The sequence below is a fragment of the Stylophora pistillata genome, chromosome 8, assembly GCF_964205215.1.
Source record: "Stylophora pistillata chromosome 8, jaStyPist1.2, whole genome shotgun sequence".
NCBI classification, from domain to species: Eukaryota; Metazoa; Cnidaria; class Anthozoa; order Scleractinia; family Pocilloporidae; genus Stylophora; species Stylophora pistillata.
This window is the reverse complement of record NC_142526.1, coordinates 26,921,029-26,938,569: the sequence shown is the minus strand read 5'-3', so window position 1 is coordinate 26,938,569 and position 17,541 is coordinate 26,921,029. Positions and strand designations below refer to the sequence as shown.

Here is a 17,541-nt window from a genome sequence, read left to right as displayed (position 1 = left end):
ATACAGCAATCGAAGATGTGATTTACGTGATCAGAGACATGGTCTCCCGGGAAATTTAACTTTCAAAGTGACAGGGTAGGGGAAGCCTATAACCCTGTAATTGGATCCTCCTTTGTCATCCACTAAGTTGGCTTCGGTTGTGTATCTTTAATAGATCCTTAGTTGGGTTTCATATGGGGTTATAGGCTTCCCTGTCACCTTGAAAGTTAAATTTCCCAGGAAACCACGTCTCTGATCACGTAAATCACATCTTCGATTGTTGTGTTGCCAGCATGGTTGTCCTGATAGTGTAGTGGTCATCACACCTGACTAGTAAATAGACTATATAAATGAGGCCCAGAAGGCCGAAACAGTACTGTCTGCAGTTATATATATATATATATATAGTCGTTGATGGAACTCTCAGGCCAACAAAGGTGCACCGTGCCAGGAGGATCAATAAAGATTCGCAGTCCAAACCTAACAGCCAACATGAACGCAGAAAGTTCAAAAAATTGCGAGGATGGACAACTTCTGACATAAAAAATATAAAAAATTTTAATAAGAAACGTTTCGGTCAGAGACCTTCTTCAGTTTTTTACAACTTTTGAAATAAAAAAGAGCATTAAATAGGATTGAAGTGCTAATGATTACGTAATTACAGATAACGACTAATGAACTGGTGCTAATAAACAAAAAACCTAATTACAAAGAAAGCAATGGACAAAATACAAGAAACAAACCTTAAAAACTAAGAGATAAGAATACTAAATATGTTAATATGAGTGGCATAATCAGTTGCAAAGAAGCAATGTGGCGAGCATTAAAAAAGGGAAGGCCCACTTTTTACTACAACTGTAAACCGTAACAAAATCCTAAAATAAGGCCTTTGGAGCCCGAAAGGGCAAATTAGCAACAAAATCCCTGGAGGGGCCCTTAGATGATACTAATCATATTAAGATCCCTTGGTAGGGCCTCTGAGTCTAATCCACACCTAAAGGGCCGACAAAATCCAAGAAAAGGGCCTTTGAACGATCAATTAGTAGTGCCTAATATAAGATGGAAAATTAATTATAGCAAATTCTATTTTTCGAATGAAATTCCTTTCTTTTATTCAAACCATGGGGTGCCAAAGAGAACAACTGAGCACTCCATTAAGACTCTTTTGTGATTAAAAGCCTATCGATCTCTGCAGAGCCACTAGGGGCCTGTGCCTGATCAATGCATTGGAACAAAAAATCGTCCAGGGTGTGTGGGGTTTTGTTGAAGTGTATCGCTACTTCACAAGTTGTTGTGTTTGTGAGCATAGTAGATTTGTGATTTCGAAATCTCATTTTAAAGTCGGTGGTAGTAGATCCCACATATTGCAGGCGACATTTCTTACAGGAAGCCAAGTAAATCACATTTTTAGAGTCACAGGAAAGTCTAGAGTGAATAGTGTAAGTTTTTCCCATCTAAAAGCTGAGAAATGATATAGATTCAACAAAGAAATTCTGACAGAGGTCGCATCTTTTCCTATCGCATTTAAAGCAGCCATTGTTATGAGGAATGGTTTGTCTCTCGCTGGCAGTTTTAAAACAAGATGGTGCTAACAATTCTTTGAGGTTTTTTGATCGACGAAAAGATGGTATGATAGAACTTCGAGGAAAAAGTTCTTTCAATTTGGGGTTAGACTGCAAAATAAACAAATGCTTTCTGATTATGTTGCCTACGTCGGGCAAGTTAGGATTAAATTTAGAAAGAAATGGAAATAGTTTCTTCGCTTCTTTTCCACGAGTCCTGAGTAAATTATGTCTAGGGATGGCGGAGGCTTTGGAGAATTGTTTAGAAACTAATTTAGAAGGGTAACCCTGGTTAACAAGGTACTCTTTGTACTCAGCTGTTCTCTTGGCAAAAAATACTATATAGAGAGCCATTTCTTTTCCATCCTCGCAATTTTGTAAACTTTCTATATATATATATATATATATATATATATATATAACTGCAGACAGTACTGTTTCGGCCTTCTGGGCCTCATCAGTGCAGTGCTAATGCTAGGATGGGGGAGAACCGAGACGGTCACCCCAAACGACCCAACCTTTGTGGTATTGTCTAAGCCATGCCAGAGTGCTCAAACTAGAGTAAACCAGCGAGCATGCGCAATTGCAACGGCAATGACTCATCCTAGATAGAGTGCTCAATTTGGACATGAAAGCAAAGCTTTGTATGCCAAAGAGCTATATCTAACTGCAGACAGTACTGTTTCGGCCTTCTGGGCCTCATCAGTGCAGTGCTAATGCTAGGATGGGGGAGAACCGAGACGGTCACCCCAAACGACCCAACCTTTGTGGTATCGTCTAAGCCATGCCAGAGTGCTCAAACTAGAGTAAACCAGCGAGCATGCGCAATTGCAACGGCAATGACTCATCCTAGATAGAGTGCTCAATTTGGACATGAAAGCAAAGCTTTGTATGCCAAAGAGCTATATCTAACTGCAGACAGTACTGTTTCGGCCTTCTGGGCCTCATCAGTGCAGTGCTAATGCTAGGATGGGGGAGAACCGAGACGGTCACCCCAAACGACCCAACCTTTGTGGTATCGTCTAAGCCATGCCAGAGTGCTCAAACTAGAGTAAACCAGCAAGCATGCGCAATTGCAACGGCAATATATAGAAAGGTTAAACTTGTTAAACTTTTCTATATAATTTTATATATATCTATAGATAGGTTAAACTTGTTAAACTTTTCTGACTATTACACGTTATATTACACGTTATATATATAAAAATAGTCTGCATTTCGATTTTCTGTGTTACAATATCCATGATAAACGTTTCTAACATACCTATGCTGGATGTACATGTAATAAACTGAATAGAAAATTGTCTCCCTCAAGAAGTAGAGGCTGCTGACAGGAAAAGAGCTGTGACCATTGACAATCCAAGTGATATGAAGGAACTGGCTGAAAAGAGTGGGGAGTCGGCTAAAGAAGATGCAAATAAGTTGTCTGCACAAGAAAAGTCAAGAACTCTGGGGGACATTCAGGGAAGTGCTTCAACACCATTAAAAGTAAGAAATTATGCTTTTATACACTGCAACAACAGTTGTGTTTTTCACCACTTGTATAATACTGAATGTTACTCTATTTGAGGAGTTCTAAAGGACAAATGTTCCTGTGAATGCAAGGCCTAGTCTTTCAGAATATTTCATCTTCATTTGCCTTCCATTTAAGATAACTATGCTTCTCCAGAAAATTGTCCACTGACTTTGTCAGTTAAGCTCTGACTCCTTCCAGTTTTAACAGTTAAGCTTGTTGGTTTAGCAGTATGAGTAGGAATATGAGCTCTTTGGTTTATTCTTGTCCTTATTCTTGCAATATAAAGTACTATTTATGGTTTGACTAATAGTTTACTTGTTGCCATTATTATTCTTATTGTTGTTTTTATTGTAGTTGTATTTGCTCTTCAGTACAGTTGTAAGACCCATAAATTATAATGTAGTTGGCCTTGTGGCTTCAGAATTTTTTATCTTGATTTTTTCTCATTTATGCCAAGTCGTAGCGCTCTGAAAATGCTGCACCAGTATGCTACCTGGTGGATAACATTTCCTTCTTTAAGACACCTTAGACCTCACAAATAATCCTTCTTACCGTCAGTCGTACAGAATATTTCTCAGAGTGCTGTAGGAATAATTCTGCAAATTAGATGTGTAACCAAATTACATATCCTAGTTCTTTTTTTTCTTTTTTTTTCTTGATACCTGTCTGTTTGACATTCTAATGGTGTTATAAAGAAAGATTATGTATTTTTCACTTCTGATAGTGTGAAAGGATCAATGTATTTTTCTGTGTGTTTGTGGTTAGGAGGATGTTGCTGCTAGATCACAAACAGTCTGGTACACTAACGAAGCAAATGGATCAACAGCAGAATGTGAATCAGCTGAAGAGACCATTAGTTATTCCACCAGTATTGTAGGAGGAGTGGTTCATAGAACACCAATCCAGTCAAAGTAAGTGAAAGTAGAAATTTGTATTTGTGAAAAAAAAAACTTACATTTTACGTAAACACTCTAGTGAGTCTTCAACTTCCTCAATCTTCATCCCGTAATCGACAACTCTGATATAAAAGGTTTAATTTGTGTGTGTTTGGGTTTGGTAGGGGTGTGGTGCAATTTTATAAAGGAGAAATGCACACTGTATATGGTAAGAATTCATTTTTGGCTACAATTCGAAAGAAAAATAGTGACTCGTGTTTTAAGCGCACAGAAAGGTTTTGATAAGCCTCCCTTCCATAACCCTGTCTAGGATTTCAAATTTCTAATCAGTGTCCTGTAGGCCTTTTAGTACATTAAAGCTCTCTGTGAGGAGTGCGTGTGAGTCATGGCCTAAGTCTGAGAGATCGAAGCATGCAGAAGCAAACAAGTTGTGGATACAGTAAATTATGTCTGTTGGGTTAAAGTGGGTTTATTTATTTATTTATTTTTTGTTGATATTTTTTGTTGACAATAAAAGAGACTATTATTTAAAGGACAGACAATTCTTTGTGAACTTTCTCTTTAAATAATTATACACTTGTAATCTAATACACCTGGATTAATGATCTTATGAATGAGGAAATACTGTTTGCTTGTAAGATTTTGGCCTGCCATAGTAACTTGGCCTTATTTTTACTCAGTTGTGTACAGTAGTTTGAGAAGGAAAGATGAAACATATAACCAAATCTACTATTAGAATCACATTTATAGCATGCAAGTAGCTAACTATCATATGTTCATGTAAATATGCCAAACTTGGGACTAACTCCGTTAATATTTCTTTAGCTCACCTAAAACACTTCACAAGCAGAAAGAAGGAAGTCCTCAGCTCTCTTCATTAATATTTCATTAATATTTTATTAATATTTTATTAATATTAATATTTCATTAATATTTCTTTAGCTCACCTAAAACACTTCACAAGCAGAAAGAAGGAAGTCCTCAGCTCTCTTCATCGAAGAAGAGATCTGTCATAGATTCTCTATTCAGACGACATAAGAAGTCCAAAGGTGATCCGGAAAGTCCCCCTGAGACCACACCCAATGAAAGAGATTCTGCATCCAGTCCTAGTGGTGCTGATACGGATACTGCAAAGGACAGCAATGAGTTATCAGAGGAAAACGAAGAGACGGGAGGTGCTCAAAACGTGGATACTGACCAGGGGGCAGCAGGAGACGTCAAATCTGCTGCGGCAGAAGAGGGTGAAGATAGTGATGTTAAACCACAGCTACCTGAACCAGCGGAAGAAGCTACAGTGGAAGAAAAGGAACAAAGTAATGATGGTGTTAAGGAGGAAGAAGCAGAAACGAACAAGGAATCAGAGGTAGAGGAAGGTCGGGTGGAGTCGCAGGATGAGAATGAGGGGTCAGCACCCGTAGAAGGTGCAAAGGACAATGATGAGACAAGTCCTGAAGCCCTCAAGGATGAAGAGCCAAAGGAGCCAGCTGAAGCCCTCAAGGATGAAGAGCCAGAGGAGCCAGCTGAAGCCCTCAAGGATGGAGAGCCAGAGGAGCCAGAAGAAATAAAGGACTCTGTCAAGAGAGCTCACACTGATAATCCTGAAGAAGAGGAAACAAGTCCACCACCTGCAGCAAAGAAAAAGAAAACCATTTTTGGTGGTTTCTTTACGAAACGCAAGGGCAAGAAATCAAAAGGTGAAGACACGAGTTCTCAAGATAAGGCAAAAGACGAGAAAGATGATATACCGGACGAGGAGCCTCGACCTGTGGATGATACTACACCGGCAGCTGAAGTAGAAGGAGTGGAGATGTCAGACGATGGAAAAGACCAGTCTACACCAACTGAAACGGATGATAGCACTGCTACTGCACAGCAAGAGGTAACAGTGGCTGTGATTACTCCAGCAGTAGATCAAGCTTTAGAAAGTGCTCAAGAGGAGGCAGTAACCGAGGGCAAAGTTGATGAAAATACTGAGGGGAAAGAGGAGGATGTTACTAAGGCAGGGGAACCAAGTACGAAAGTGGATGATACACCTGAAGGTAACAAGAGGTCTTCAGAGGAATCTTTGCATTCTGGGGGTGCTGAGACCAAGGTCAAAAAAGAAGAGACAGAGGAGAAACATGTGACAACTCAAGAAACTCAACCTAAGAAAAAGAATTCGTTTTTTGGTGGGATTTTGGCTCGGCGGAAGAGCAAGAAAACGAAAGGTGTTGACGAGGACCCTGCCGTCGAAACATCGCAACAGGAAGAGGATGATAAGGTGGAAGAGGAGCAAGGTGAAAGCACGTCAACTGATGATGCTAAACCACATAGCGCTGAAGTCAAAGAGACGCCAGAGAATGGGCAAGGGCAAGGTGCAACACCGGATTCAAGTGATGCCATTCCTGCTGGAGAGAAAGAAGTAGTAGAGCCTGTGATACGTCCCGCAGCAGATGAACCGGTGGAAAGTGCGAACGAAGAAGGAGCCGAGGCTGATAAAGATAATAGTAATGTTGACGAACAAGAGACAAAAGGTGTTGAGGCACAAACTACAACATCAGGAGATGACGAGAAGTCTTCAGAAGACGCTGTACAACCTAAAGAGGCCGAGGCTGTTGATGGGAGAAAGGAAGTAGAGGAAAAGACTGTCACAATTCAAGACAACCAACCACAGAAGAAGAAATCGATTTTTGGTGGCTTCTTTGCCCGGCGCAAAAGCAAGAAATTAAAAGATGATAGTTCGAGCCCTTCTGAAGACAAATTGCACGAGAACGACAGCGACAAAGTAGAAGAACACAAAGATGACGGTGTGTTAACCACACCTGTAGATGACACTACACCCAATGCAGAGGAAGCAGGGAAGACAGTGGAGAGCAGTGTTGAGACAGGGACAGAGCAAATTGGGGCAGATGACACTATACCCCATGTAGAGGTAGCAGGGAAGAAAGTGGAAAGCGGGACAGAGCAAAATGCGGTGCTCGGAGCAGGTGACGCCACTTTCACTGCGCAGAATGAAGTAGCGGAAGATGTGATCAGTTCAGCAGCAGATCAAGCTGTAGAAAGTGCCCCGGAAGAGACTCTAGTGAAGGAGAAAGCCGATGATGAGATTGGAGGACAGGAGTCAGAGGTGGCAGAGGAGGGTGAGCCAAGTAACCAAGAACTGGAACCTGTAGTGGCTGTGGAGGTTCAGAAATCTGCAGAAAATGAGAGTGGAATAGAAAATGATAAAGCTACAGTTAAAGGTAAGGAAATCGGTGATGGATAAGTTTAATATACTTTTCTATCACCAATTTACTATCATGAAATCCTATTGTATTGTATACGCTATGTTGCCTCCAGGTTATTGTAGGAATGCTTGTTTTCGAGCTAGAGTCAACTCTTTCTTACAACTGCGTTAGTTTTCATCTGCATTATCTTATTGAACATAAATTGCCCCGATACGCGTGTTAACGTCTTTTAAAGAATGCCTTTCGTGTTTCGAGTCTTTGCTCCTCAGCTTTCACTTTCACTTTCACTTGCTCTTGAGCTGATAATTTTGAGGCCAAATTGATAAAATGCTACAAGTTTATCTCATTTCTTCTTCGTTCACTTAAAAGTTAACGCAGAAGTCAATCAAGGATACATCAGTCAATTTCAGACAAGGGATACCTTTCTTTTTGTAGATTCACCCGAGCCCACAGTGGAAGAGCTGACTTCGCCTGAAGCGGAAGAAGCTCAGGACAAAGCAGATACAGCTTTAAAGGAGCGACAGGCACTCATGAAAGGTTCACACAGCCCCAAGACTCGCCGCATGCAGATGAGGATAAGTTATGCTGAGACGAATGGAGAAGGTGAGCGATCGTTTACTGTGTTGGGACGGGTTTTAACCACTCGCTTGGCTATTAACAAAAGGTACTAAGACTCTGTAATTTTCTTCTTTATTCTCTACTCTTCTATTGTTGCTACTACCTTCTACTACCGCAACTATTTCTTTTCCTATCTTTTAGCAAGGAGTGCCCGCGTATTTAATGCAAAAATCACAGACATGTTTGGGTTAGCTTACCGTGGGAGTTTCCATAGTGCATTCGTTGTTTTGCAAAAGGGGGAAATTGGGTGGCTCGCTCAGAAGCACTTGTCGAGTGCCAAAGAACCAATTGAACGCTAATGATCGAGTTGCGCACTAGAATCACGCGCACAAACAGGATCTTCAGTGTGGGTAAGACTCAAGGTCAGTTTTACCAACCCAAACATGACCACCTGTGAAACTAATTATTCTCAACCATAACAAGCGATTAAAATGTCTAGCGCGACAAGAAGGAAATCCGCGAACTGAGCCAAGTTCAAGCACACACTAACATTAAAAGATCAAAACTATAGATCTACCAAAACAACACGTAGGCGCAAAAAGGCGAGACTTATCAAAACAAAAGTTAAACCTAAAAATACTCGAAATAGCAATCCCTTAAAATACTCTACAACAACTGTCCTTGGTTTGTAAGGCCTTTACATCCTAACAACTGTATGCATATTCTCCATATTGTTATCTCTACAAGTTCTAATGTACTGACAAGGAAAATTTATCTAGCAATCAAGAACATCTTTTGTTGATGATCATTTTCTTGATTCTCGTGATCTTAATCTTTGATTCAGGAGTGAAATTAGATTCACTCTTAGGGGTGAAAACTCTCTGAAGTGACAATAACTCTCAAAAAAGAAACGACAACTTTGAGTTTAAATTTACATGACATGTTTCGAAATTCTCATGTCATCTTCAGTTGCAAATGAGCTTTTAACGGTTGTACATTTGAATTTATATTAAGGTACGTTACAAATTACGTGTCAGGGCTTACGTTTCAATTTGAATATTAAATACGCGAAAAATGTAAATAGCGCGCGCTTGACTAGATCAAAAAAGAAAAAAAAAATAATAATAAAATAAGAGACCAAGGAACAACGTAATTAAAAGGAAAGAGATAATTCTAGATGCTTCTCTGAAGTGACCAATCAAATTGCAGGAGAGTGAGAGACAAAGAAGCTACTTGTGGCGAGTTTTGCAACTTTGCCCGCAAAAGTTTTCTTTTTCTTTGTGCAACTTCAAAAGGGTGCAATGAAGTAGTAATGAACTTGGTGTTGCGCAATTTTGGGCCGAAATCATACTTGTGATTTAATCAGACTCGCACTTCGCGCCGCTCGTTCGATTTTAAAGTTACGCGTATGATTTCATACCAAATAGGCCTTTTGCAGCTGGGGTCACGTGATCAATTTTAGATATATATTATGGGATACAACTTGAAGAATACCAGAGATGGAAAGAGCATATCGAAAATGCCAAAATGGCCAAGTTTGGGCCCCGGGAATTACAGAGCACTGTTTTTACAGCGGTTTGAAGTTTCGGAAAATTTAGAGGATTTGTATGGAAAATGTTGCTGGAGAGCAAGGCCTTGCTTTCCAGCAACTTTTTCCATATAAACCTTCTTATTTATTAAAAAATTCAGAGTGTCATCAAATCTCACTTTTGAATAATGGAGACCTCAAACCTGGCCATTTTGTTATTTTCCAAATGCTTTTTCCTTTTCTGAATTCGGCTAAGTTATAGCCCATAATTTCATGAAAAGTAGGTCACGTGATGGCTTAGCTGCAAAAGGCCTATTGCACTCTACTTAGTTCAACTACCGTTATGAAAACATGCATGTGGACATCATAAGCAATATACTTTCAACGGTAGGTTTTTCTCGACTTAGTTATTGGACACATCTGATTATGTCTAGCCATCGGACTGGGTTCCTCAACACAAGGTTCTTACTGATGGTTTTCACTGGTGTGTGCCCTAACAGGTGGTCGAGAAGTCGAAGTGATTGGTACACCAGAACAAGATGCTGAATCACCTATACACAAAGGTAAAACACCTCCTGACCAGCGAATATCGTGCCGGGCTCTAGGAGAGGCTGATCACGAAGGATGGCTGATAAAGAAAGGTGAGAGCAACTACTTAAGCATAACTCCTTGTCGTAAGATAAGCTTCTAATCTTACCTAATATATGTGGAAGTAAGGAATTCCAAGAAACTTTTACTTGATTGAAGTATTTACGTTATGGCATAACCCGATACTACAAACCGCTTAATAACGAAGTATTCATTTACTAATGGGTAAAGACTGGCCAGTTATAGCGCTTACCTCTTCATCTCTGGTATTTTGTGTTTTTTCTTGCCCAGTGAGGTGTAGCGGGAGTTGAATTTATAAAGGATGCGATCAGAATTTTGCGCCCAAGATTAGTACACCCTGTGCGTCGAGATGCGCGATTTTCGTCACGGACGCGCTTTTCCAATATTAACGCCTGATACGTTAGCCATGTACCCCAAAAGGATGGGCCAATGGTGGACTTTAATGGGAATCTGTTTCATGCACATTGGCTGTTACCCGCCTTCATGATAGATTTTGATGTAGTGTCTCTTAAAAGTGATGTTGACAACTTTTATAAAATCTTAGCTGGAAAACGGGCGACCATATTGCGGGGCTTCATTACTATCGAATTTTTGCAGGAGGTCCTTTCTTCTTCGCGAGCTGGAAGCAAAAGTGGGTGGTGTTGAAGGACGGAAAACTGTATTACTTCAAAACTGCTTTCGACCCAGAGGCCAGTGGAATTATTAACATGCAAGGAATAACTGTGGTTCCAGCCCCTGAAACTAAAAAGAGCTTGTAAGTATACGTACTCAAACATATTTTCAGTGTGTGTGTGCGTACAGTTGGTGTCGGTTAATGCAATTAGGGAATTTAAGCAAACCACGACGGCGACGGCAACGAGAACGTGGAAAAACAATTGATCTAATTAGCAGAACAATAGCCCAGCACGTGCGTTTTAAAACTTTGTACATTTCTTAGCCGTTCTTTGCAAAACAGCAACGTGAAATCCCCAAAATTTGCGTTGTCTGCGAACCGAAGCCGTGGCAGAATATTATTTTAATTTACATTTGGAACTCAACGCTACTTGTAGGCGTTATGTTGAGTTTGAGGTCTGGCGCCCTATGAGACGGTAAACACATGCAGCCATTTTGGAAATTCTAACTAAAAGTAGAAACTCGTATTTTAATCGACGCCTTCCGTGACGTTGCCGTCCTGACTGCTTAAGTTTCCTATTAACGTCACAGAACAGAGCTGACTAAACATCGATAGAGTATGAACCTCTTAACCTGAAGGCCCACGAATTGGTTGTAAAGAAGACGAAGGTGCACTTGGCTTATGTTTATCCAAACCTTTGATAGAGATCGTATTAGGCTTAAAAAAATCAAACAAAAGGAGTTTCGAATTTTTTTATCTGCACTTGCTAAGGGTGTTGTTGTGGTCATAATTAGCTATTTCAGATGAAATACATTTCCGATTCAATGCCTCCCGGGAATGGGAAGCACAGTTTGAGGGTTTTTCTGTTTGTTTGTCTCCCGTAGTTAGTAAGTTAATAGGGAGTTTAAGCAAATCACTACGGCTGGCGCTGCTACGGCTATCGTGGTTGACGAGGCTTGGGGAGAGTACGTCGCCGTAGCCCGCCAAAATTAAACTTTAAGCAACGCGAACTACAAACCTAGTACGGCTGAGAAGTTTAAAACCAATAAATTAAGCGTCTTCGCGATAGTTTTTGCACGTCTAAAAACTCAAAATGACTTCGTTCAAAGGGACGAGGGATTCCAACGTTTGGAAAAAAAAATTGTAAGCGATCCTGTGCACAGTGAATGAGTGAATTCAAATATTTAAGCTTACGTGTCGTAAAATTGCCAGTTTGGAGCTTATAAACACCAAAGCAAAGTTTCTACACGGTCCCTCGTAACCCTCGTCATTCCTCGGCCTCAGCTATTTGAATTTCAAGTAGTCTTTGAGGTTGTAAAAGGAAAAGTTAGACTTTCTACTAACGCAGTTCTCCTTGCGTTCGCTGCGTTCTCCATGTGCACACTGCTTCGATCCTTCGACAGACCCGGCTGCAAAAATAAAGGCAGATTCACTCGGTAAGGGACAGCAAGCTTGATAAGTATTCCCAATAAGCTATTTTTAAAGATGTTAAGTGTATTTCAATAGTTAAAATTGCTCAGGAGAATGTATACAGCGAAGAAAGAAGCGAGATAAGTTTACGTATCACAGACTACGCCGAAACCTTCCCACTCGCGTAGAAGGATTTCCCGCAACGGCTGGATGGGTACCACTTACATGCGCAATGACTAATTTCTGGACAATTTTACTTCCGGTAGCCGTAGCTGCGCCAGCCGTAGTGATTTGCTTAAACTCCCTAATCAGTTCCTCAGTGCGTTAGCTTGCTAGTTAGTTAGTTGGTCACCTTGTTTGTTTGGTTTGATGAGTAACTGCATGGCTCCTGAAAAAAAACTTATTTGGTAGAGTTGTTAAGGGATAGTTGACTCATTAGGAATCATTACTCATATTTCTTTTTTTAAAATTTATACACAAATTGCATCCTCCTTCCAGCTGTTTCAAATGTGAGCAGTCGGGTCCCAAACCTCAAGTGTTCCTATTTATGGCTGAAAGTAAAGAAGAAATGGAAAGATGGCTGTCTGTGTTGACGGCTGCTTCCAAAGGAGAAGCTATACAAAAGACTAAGCAGCAGCAACTGGCGGTCAAGGATGAAGTAGTCATGCGCAAGAAGTCAGGATCAATCAGTTCAGCACAGAGAACGAGTTCTGTACTTGGTCAGTATTAGGAAAAAATAGGGCGAATAAAAATGATTCAATTTCGGTATATGAGCAACTACCCACCTACCCCTCCCCGAACCAAATAGCAGTCAACTGATGACAAGGTAGGGTTAATGTTGGGCTAGGGGAGGGTTGGGTGCGCCGTTATTTAGACACCGACACTGATCCAATGTTAAAATGGAGAAATGATAATGATAACTGGTATGACGATAGTGATTATAAAGATAACTATTCCGTTTAAAAGTGACTTCCTGTATCAAAACATCATTTGTTTAGGTTTATAAAACAAATCACAGCGGCCAATGAAAACAAAGAAAACTGTCACATATTATGAGCCAATGAGGACTCGAATTACATTGCGGTAAATGGTCTTAAACAAGCAAAAACGTATGCGGCAAGTCGCTTCCTACGACAACAGCGAACAATACATTCACTATCTAGTGTAGAGGGTTGATCGAAACTATAGTTCTTAAAACACAGGTTTAGTTTTCTTTTACATAGTGGTCGTCTTGCTAGAGTAGATATTGATGTCGCCCTTATACTCTTATTCTAGAGAGATTTTCTCCCTCCAAGCGGGTATGATAAATTCATATCTATGAAATCGAAGTAATTTGAGTCGTTTAGTTTAAAATTTAACGACGCTTCTCTTACTTTGCAGCTTATGGAGGGCGTCACAGCCTTATAGAAGACGAAGACGATTCAAAGTCTGCGAGGAGGAGGTCTACTCCAGGCTCTTTCTCTAAAGTACCACAACTGACAGAGACAGAGGAGAAAGAAGAGACAAATTCTGTACTCTTTGAAACAGAACCGCTACAGAGTAGTACAGAGCCAGTTACGGAACCCACAGAGGAGAAGCAAAAGGAAACAAGCGAAAGTGGAGATGGCCAATCGACGGAAAAGCCTGAAGCTTCCGTGGATGAAGTTGTAGTAAGTGGAGGGCGGGTAGTCCTAGAGTCTTCAACACCTGTTGAGATTTCTCCTGAAAAAGACGCCCCGCCCGTGGATAGCTCGGGCGAGGCTGCCTCCACTGAAGCTGCGCCTGAAGGGGACAAGCCAGACGCAGGAGCCTCGCCTGAAGTGGAAGAGCGAGACAAAGGAGCGGTTGACGCAGAGGAGAAGAAAAAACCTGAGGATGCTCGGCCCGAACAAGAATCAGCCGGATCAGCAGTTGACACAACGGACGGAGATGGAAGCGTCGTCACGACAGAGAGCTCTGTTACTGTCGTGGAGACAGCAGAAACAACCTCAGTAGTCTCCGAGAAAGTTGAGACTATAGTGTCAGTGGTTAAAACGGAGGTAACAGAAGTTACACATTCTGAGTATCAAACGGAAACAGTTGAGATGGAACAGGATACCAAGGGCGATGTCTTCGAAACGAGCCCGACGGAACCTGACGCCAGTGAACCAGTTTCCCCATCAAAAACCAAATGGTACTTTACCCTAGACAGACAGGAGTCATGGTCTGTGGCGACCGAGACTGAGGAAAAGAAACCTCCGGTACATAAGAAGTCTTCCAGCTCGGTTAGCGACAAAGGATCGATTAGGAGCGACAGATCATCGATTAAGAGCGACCAAGGATCGGTAAAGTCCTCTTCGGAAGATGATCAGCTTTTGGTCTTGTGTCGAAGTATCAAAAAAGCGCGATTGTCGATAGTAGGTGACCGGATGTGGGAGGGTCCGGATAGACTACGGGCGTGGTCAACTGTGAAGGATAATTCAGAGGAACAAGCATTTGTCAGACTCAAGACCTTGGAAAGAACTCTCAAGGTACGTTTCAATTTGCCATTTTCTTAGCTCTTAAACTTCCCAAGCTGATTCGTAATTTTCTCTTTTGGCTACCATAGATGTCTAATTTTATAAATAAACTCACTTCCACTAGCTGCTGAGTTATATTACTCAAGAATGAAAAGGTCAAATAAATCTAAGACTTTAAAAGAGGTGTTACATTCATTTGAAATTCTCCTCAGTAGCGTTGACAGTAACGTAATTTTTAGCATGAATGCTTATTCAGAAAACGTTATCAATTCCCCTCGACCTTTTTAAGTTAGTGTCAGACGCGTGAAGAGATTATAGAGCGATATGATTTTCTGTTCGCCTGATTAGAGAGTATCTCTAAAACGAGGAGTTCCTCGTTACAAACAGCCTGAAAAAGTACACTATCCTTTCTTGGTCCCCGGGCAGTCACCAGGATCGCATCAATTGCTCTTTGTACAAGTTATACCAATGCTACTACAACTCTTGTTGTGGTTCCCAGGCCCCAAAAAGTCTGTTAGTTAAAAGCTGAAACTACTTACAATGTTGTAAGCTCAGCCAGACGATTCACTGAAACTTTGTAAAGCTCTTTTTTTTTTTTTTTTCTGTTTTGGTTTTTTGTTTTTATCTCGTAGGACAAAGAAAAGCATCTGTCAGAACTTGAAGAATTATTGACCCAACCGGAAATAAACCGAGACTCCATTTACGCATGGAAGTTGCGCTATTCCGATCTGGTAGAAGAGATGTTCCCGATAGATGATGGAGATGATGGGCGGGAGAAAGTCAAAGAAAACGAGGAAGGAGCGGAGGGTGAACCGGAAGAGCCAAAGAAACCGGAAGCAGAGAAAGAAGACGAAGAAGTAAAATCTAAAGATGTAGAAGGAACAGAGAAGGAAGTCAAAGAAGGAGACCGTGACGAAGGAGGAAACAAATCAGAAGAAGAGGCTGTCACCTGCTCAAATAACAACCAAGAAAATTTGGATGGGAAAAAAGAGTCATGCGAGGGAGAAGAAAATATAGATGGAACGCTGAATGTAGCAAACGAAGAGCAACAGTCAGGCAATGGACGGGAGGAGGCAGATGTAAAAGGAAATGACTGTGCGATAACAAACAACAATCAAAACGAAGTTAAAGGTGCACCGCTGTCAAACTTGAAGCAAACATTGCACGAAACAGGAACTGAACAGGAAAGGCATGACAAGGAGAAAGAAATTTCAAGCGGTCAAGAGGAAGGCGGAAAACTTAAGAGTAACGTTGCTACTGAAGATACTCATTTTTGATTCGTGAAAAACGGAAGATATAGCATGACAGGACAATGTCACTGTAGGTAGCGAAATAGGTAACCGTGTCAAACAACGGAGAAGAGTCAACGAACTTCTCACATTTAGGCAATTGATAAACCCAGCGTCATATTCAAGCTAGATGGGATAATTGAGAGAATTGGAGAGGTTATAACAATGCGAGGCGACAGAACATTATTCAGACGGCTCTAAATTTAACACTAATCGTGCCTAGCTCGTAGCTCACGAGCTTATCCTTTTTCAGTCGTTTAAATGACTGAAATGGCAATTATTCTGTTAATTATGAAATTGCCTGCATTTAAAGCCCCAAGAGAGGGTGTTTTTAAACAGTCTAAACCTTTACAAATACTGTGAAACTCAGAACGTCGTGAACAACAGAATGATTGGAGAGTGTTTGAATTACTCTTCTAGGAAAAAGTAAGTAGCGAAAAAACTAATCCGCAAACAGAAATAATTCCCAATTTATGGATTTGAAGTTTTCTCGCGTGTACAGAATTTTAATCGTAATCGAAGCAAATCGTAAGTGTGCACGGTTTTCTGATTTTCACAAGAAGCACTCAACGATACTGTTTACGCTTCACGCAATCGTCGATTGCGTGACAATAATGATTCGTCATGATCAAAGCTCGAGCTTATTTGAGTCGTTGTTGACTCAAATAATCCATGCTGGTACTTAATTATCACGATATGAGAACAGCAGAGCTCAGATAATCTCCATATTGTGGCGTTAAAGCCATACAAATTTTATCGAATTTCACTACAAATTATTTTATGCGACATAAATGGAATATATTCATAAGAGGTTGGCCTACGTTTTGAGTGCCTTGTAGGCGCAAAATTTTTTTTCTGTTGATGTGAAAAAAAATGTACCCGCTTCTTGAGTCTGAAAAAAAGGATGCGAAAAGTTAAACATCTTGGAAAAAGTTCTAGTATAAGGTGAAAACAAATGAGAATTGAGTACTAGTAAAAGTTTGGCATAAAAGTTCGCTTTCCTTGTTGGGTTACAGTTTGCCTATCCCAATAAGCTCACTAGCTAGTAGAGTTCACATTATTCATTTTGTTTTTTTATCTTTGTTTTCAAAATGACACTGTTCAATTTCACGAGGCAGTGAACATTCATGTTTGTGTTCTCGGTGAAATGTTTGTGCCACCTCTTACAGTTATCGTGTTACGCAGTGTGGAGTTAATGGTCCTTGAGAGTAGAATAACCCACAGCCTTGTTTTGCTTTATGTATTTTGGCCATTTTGTGAAGAAGAATTGATACGTGAGATGCCGCAGTGACTGAGACAAGGAAAGAACTATCAGCGAAAAAAATGTCAACGGTTTGCTTTGGTGACCTTTAAAGAAGAAAAACGGTAGTTTTCCGAGAAATGAAAATATCCTTTGCAGTAATTGTTTCTTAATCGTACTCAAATCAACATGTACATATCCAACTGAATTTATGAACAATGTGGTCAGCAGTCGCCCACAATTGCGTGGCAAGCGTAGTTGTTCTCACACAAGATTAGCCTTTTGATTAGACTTTTGATTAGACCAACCGCAACAAAACTACATAATCGTATTTTATATACGCGATTAAAGATGTTTTCTAAAATGTTAACTTAAGTATGTCATCTTTAAAATGGTGCCGTTGTTTAAAATCAATAAAGAAATAAATATTTAGCATCGAAATTTCACCATCGCCTCTTGCACCAAGTTTTCTTCCACTTCATCCCCCATTGTTCCACAATCTACTTTCACTTGTCTATTGTTAGAACTGAATTTAACATCGAAATTGAGCTATTCGCGCGTGCGAGAGGGTATTGACGTAGCGACAATTGTGTTTCTTCGAAGGCTATTTCGACCTAATTCAACCCCTGATCATTCCTCTTTTGCGTGACCACTTTTC

At 40.5% G+C, this 17,541-nt stretch overlaps 1 protein-coding gene across 3 annotated transcripts in view; it reads left to right on the top strand.

Moving 5' to 3' along the window:
* LOC111333613 (uncharacterized) overlaps window positions 1-17,324 on the top strand; it is a 22,919-nt gene extending 5,595 nt beyond the window's left edge. For 2 of the 3 annotated variants that reach the window (XM_022939227.2, XM_022939230.2), the window contains exons 3-11: window positions 2,857-3,029; window positions 3,823-3,968; window positions 4,896-7,174; window positions 7,595-7,762; window positions 9,746-9,886; window positions 10,452-10,608; window positions 12,376-12,596; window positions 13,258-14,366; window positions 14,987-17,324. In XM_022939227.2, the coding sequence (XP_022794962.2) occupies window positions 2,857-3,029; window positions 3,823-3,968; window positions 4,896-7,174; window positions 7,595-7,762; window positions 9,746-9,886; window positions 10,452-10,608; window positions 12,376-12,596; window positions 13,258-14,366; window positions 14,987-15,631 (5,039 nt within the window). In that variant the 3' untranslated portion in view covers window positions 15,632-17,324. The remainder of the gene's footprint in view (window positions 1-2,856; window positions 3,030-3,822; window positions 3,969-4,895; window positions 7,175-7,594; window positions 7,763-9,745; window positions 9,887-10,451; window positions 10,609-12,375; window positions 12,597-13,257; window positions 14,367-14,986) is intronic. The other variant, XM_022939232.2, reaches the window with a different exon arrangement.
* The last annotated feature ends 217 nt before the right edge of the window (window positions 17,325-17,541 follow it).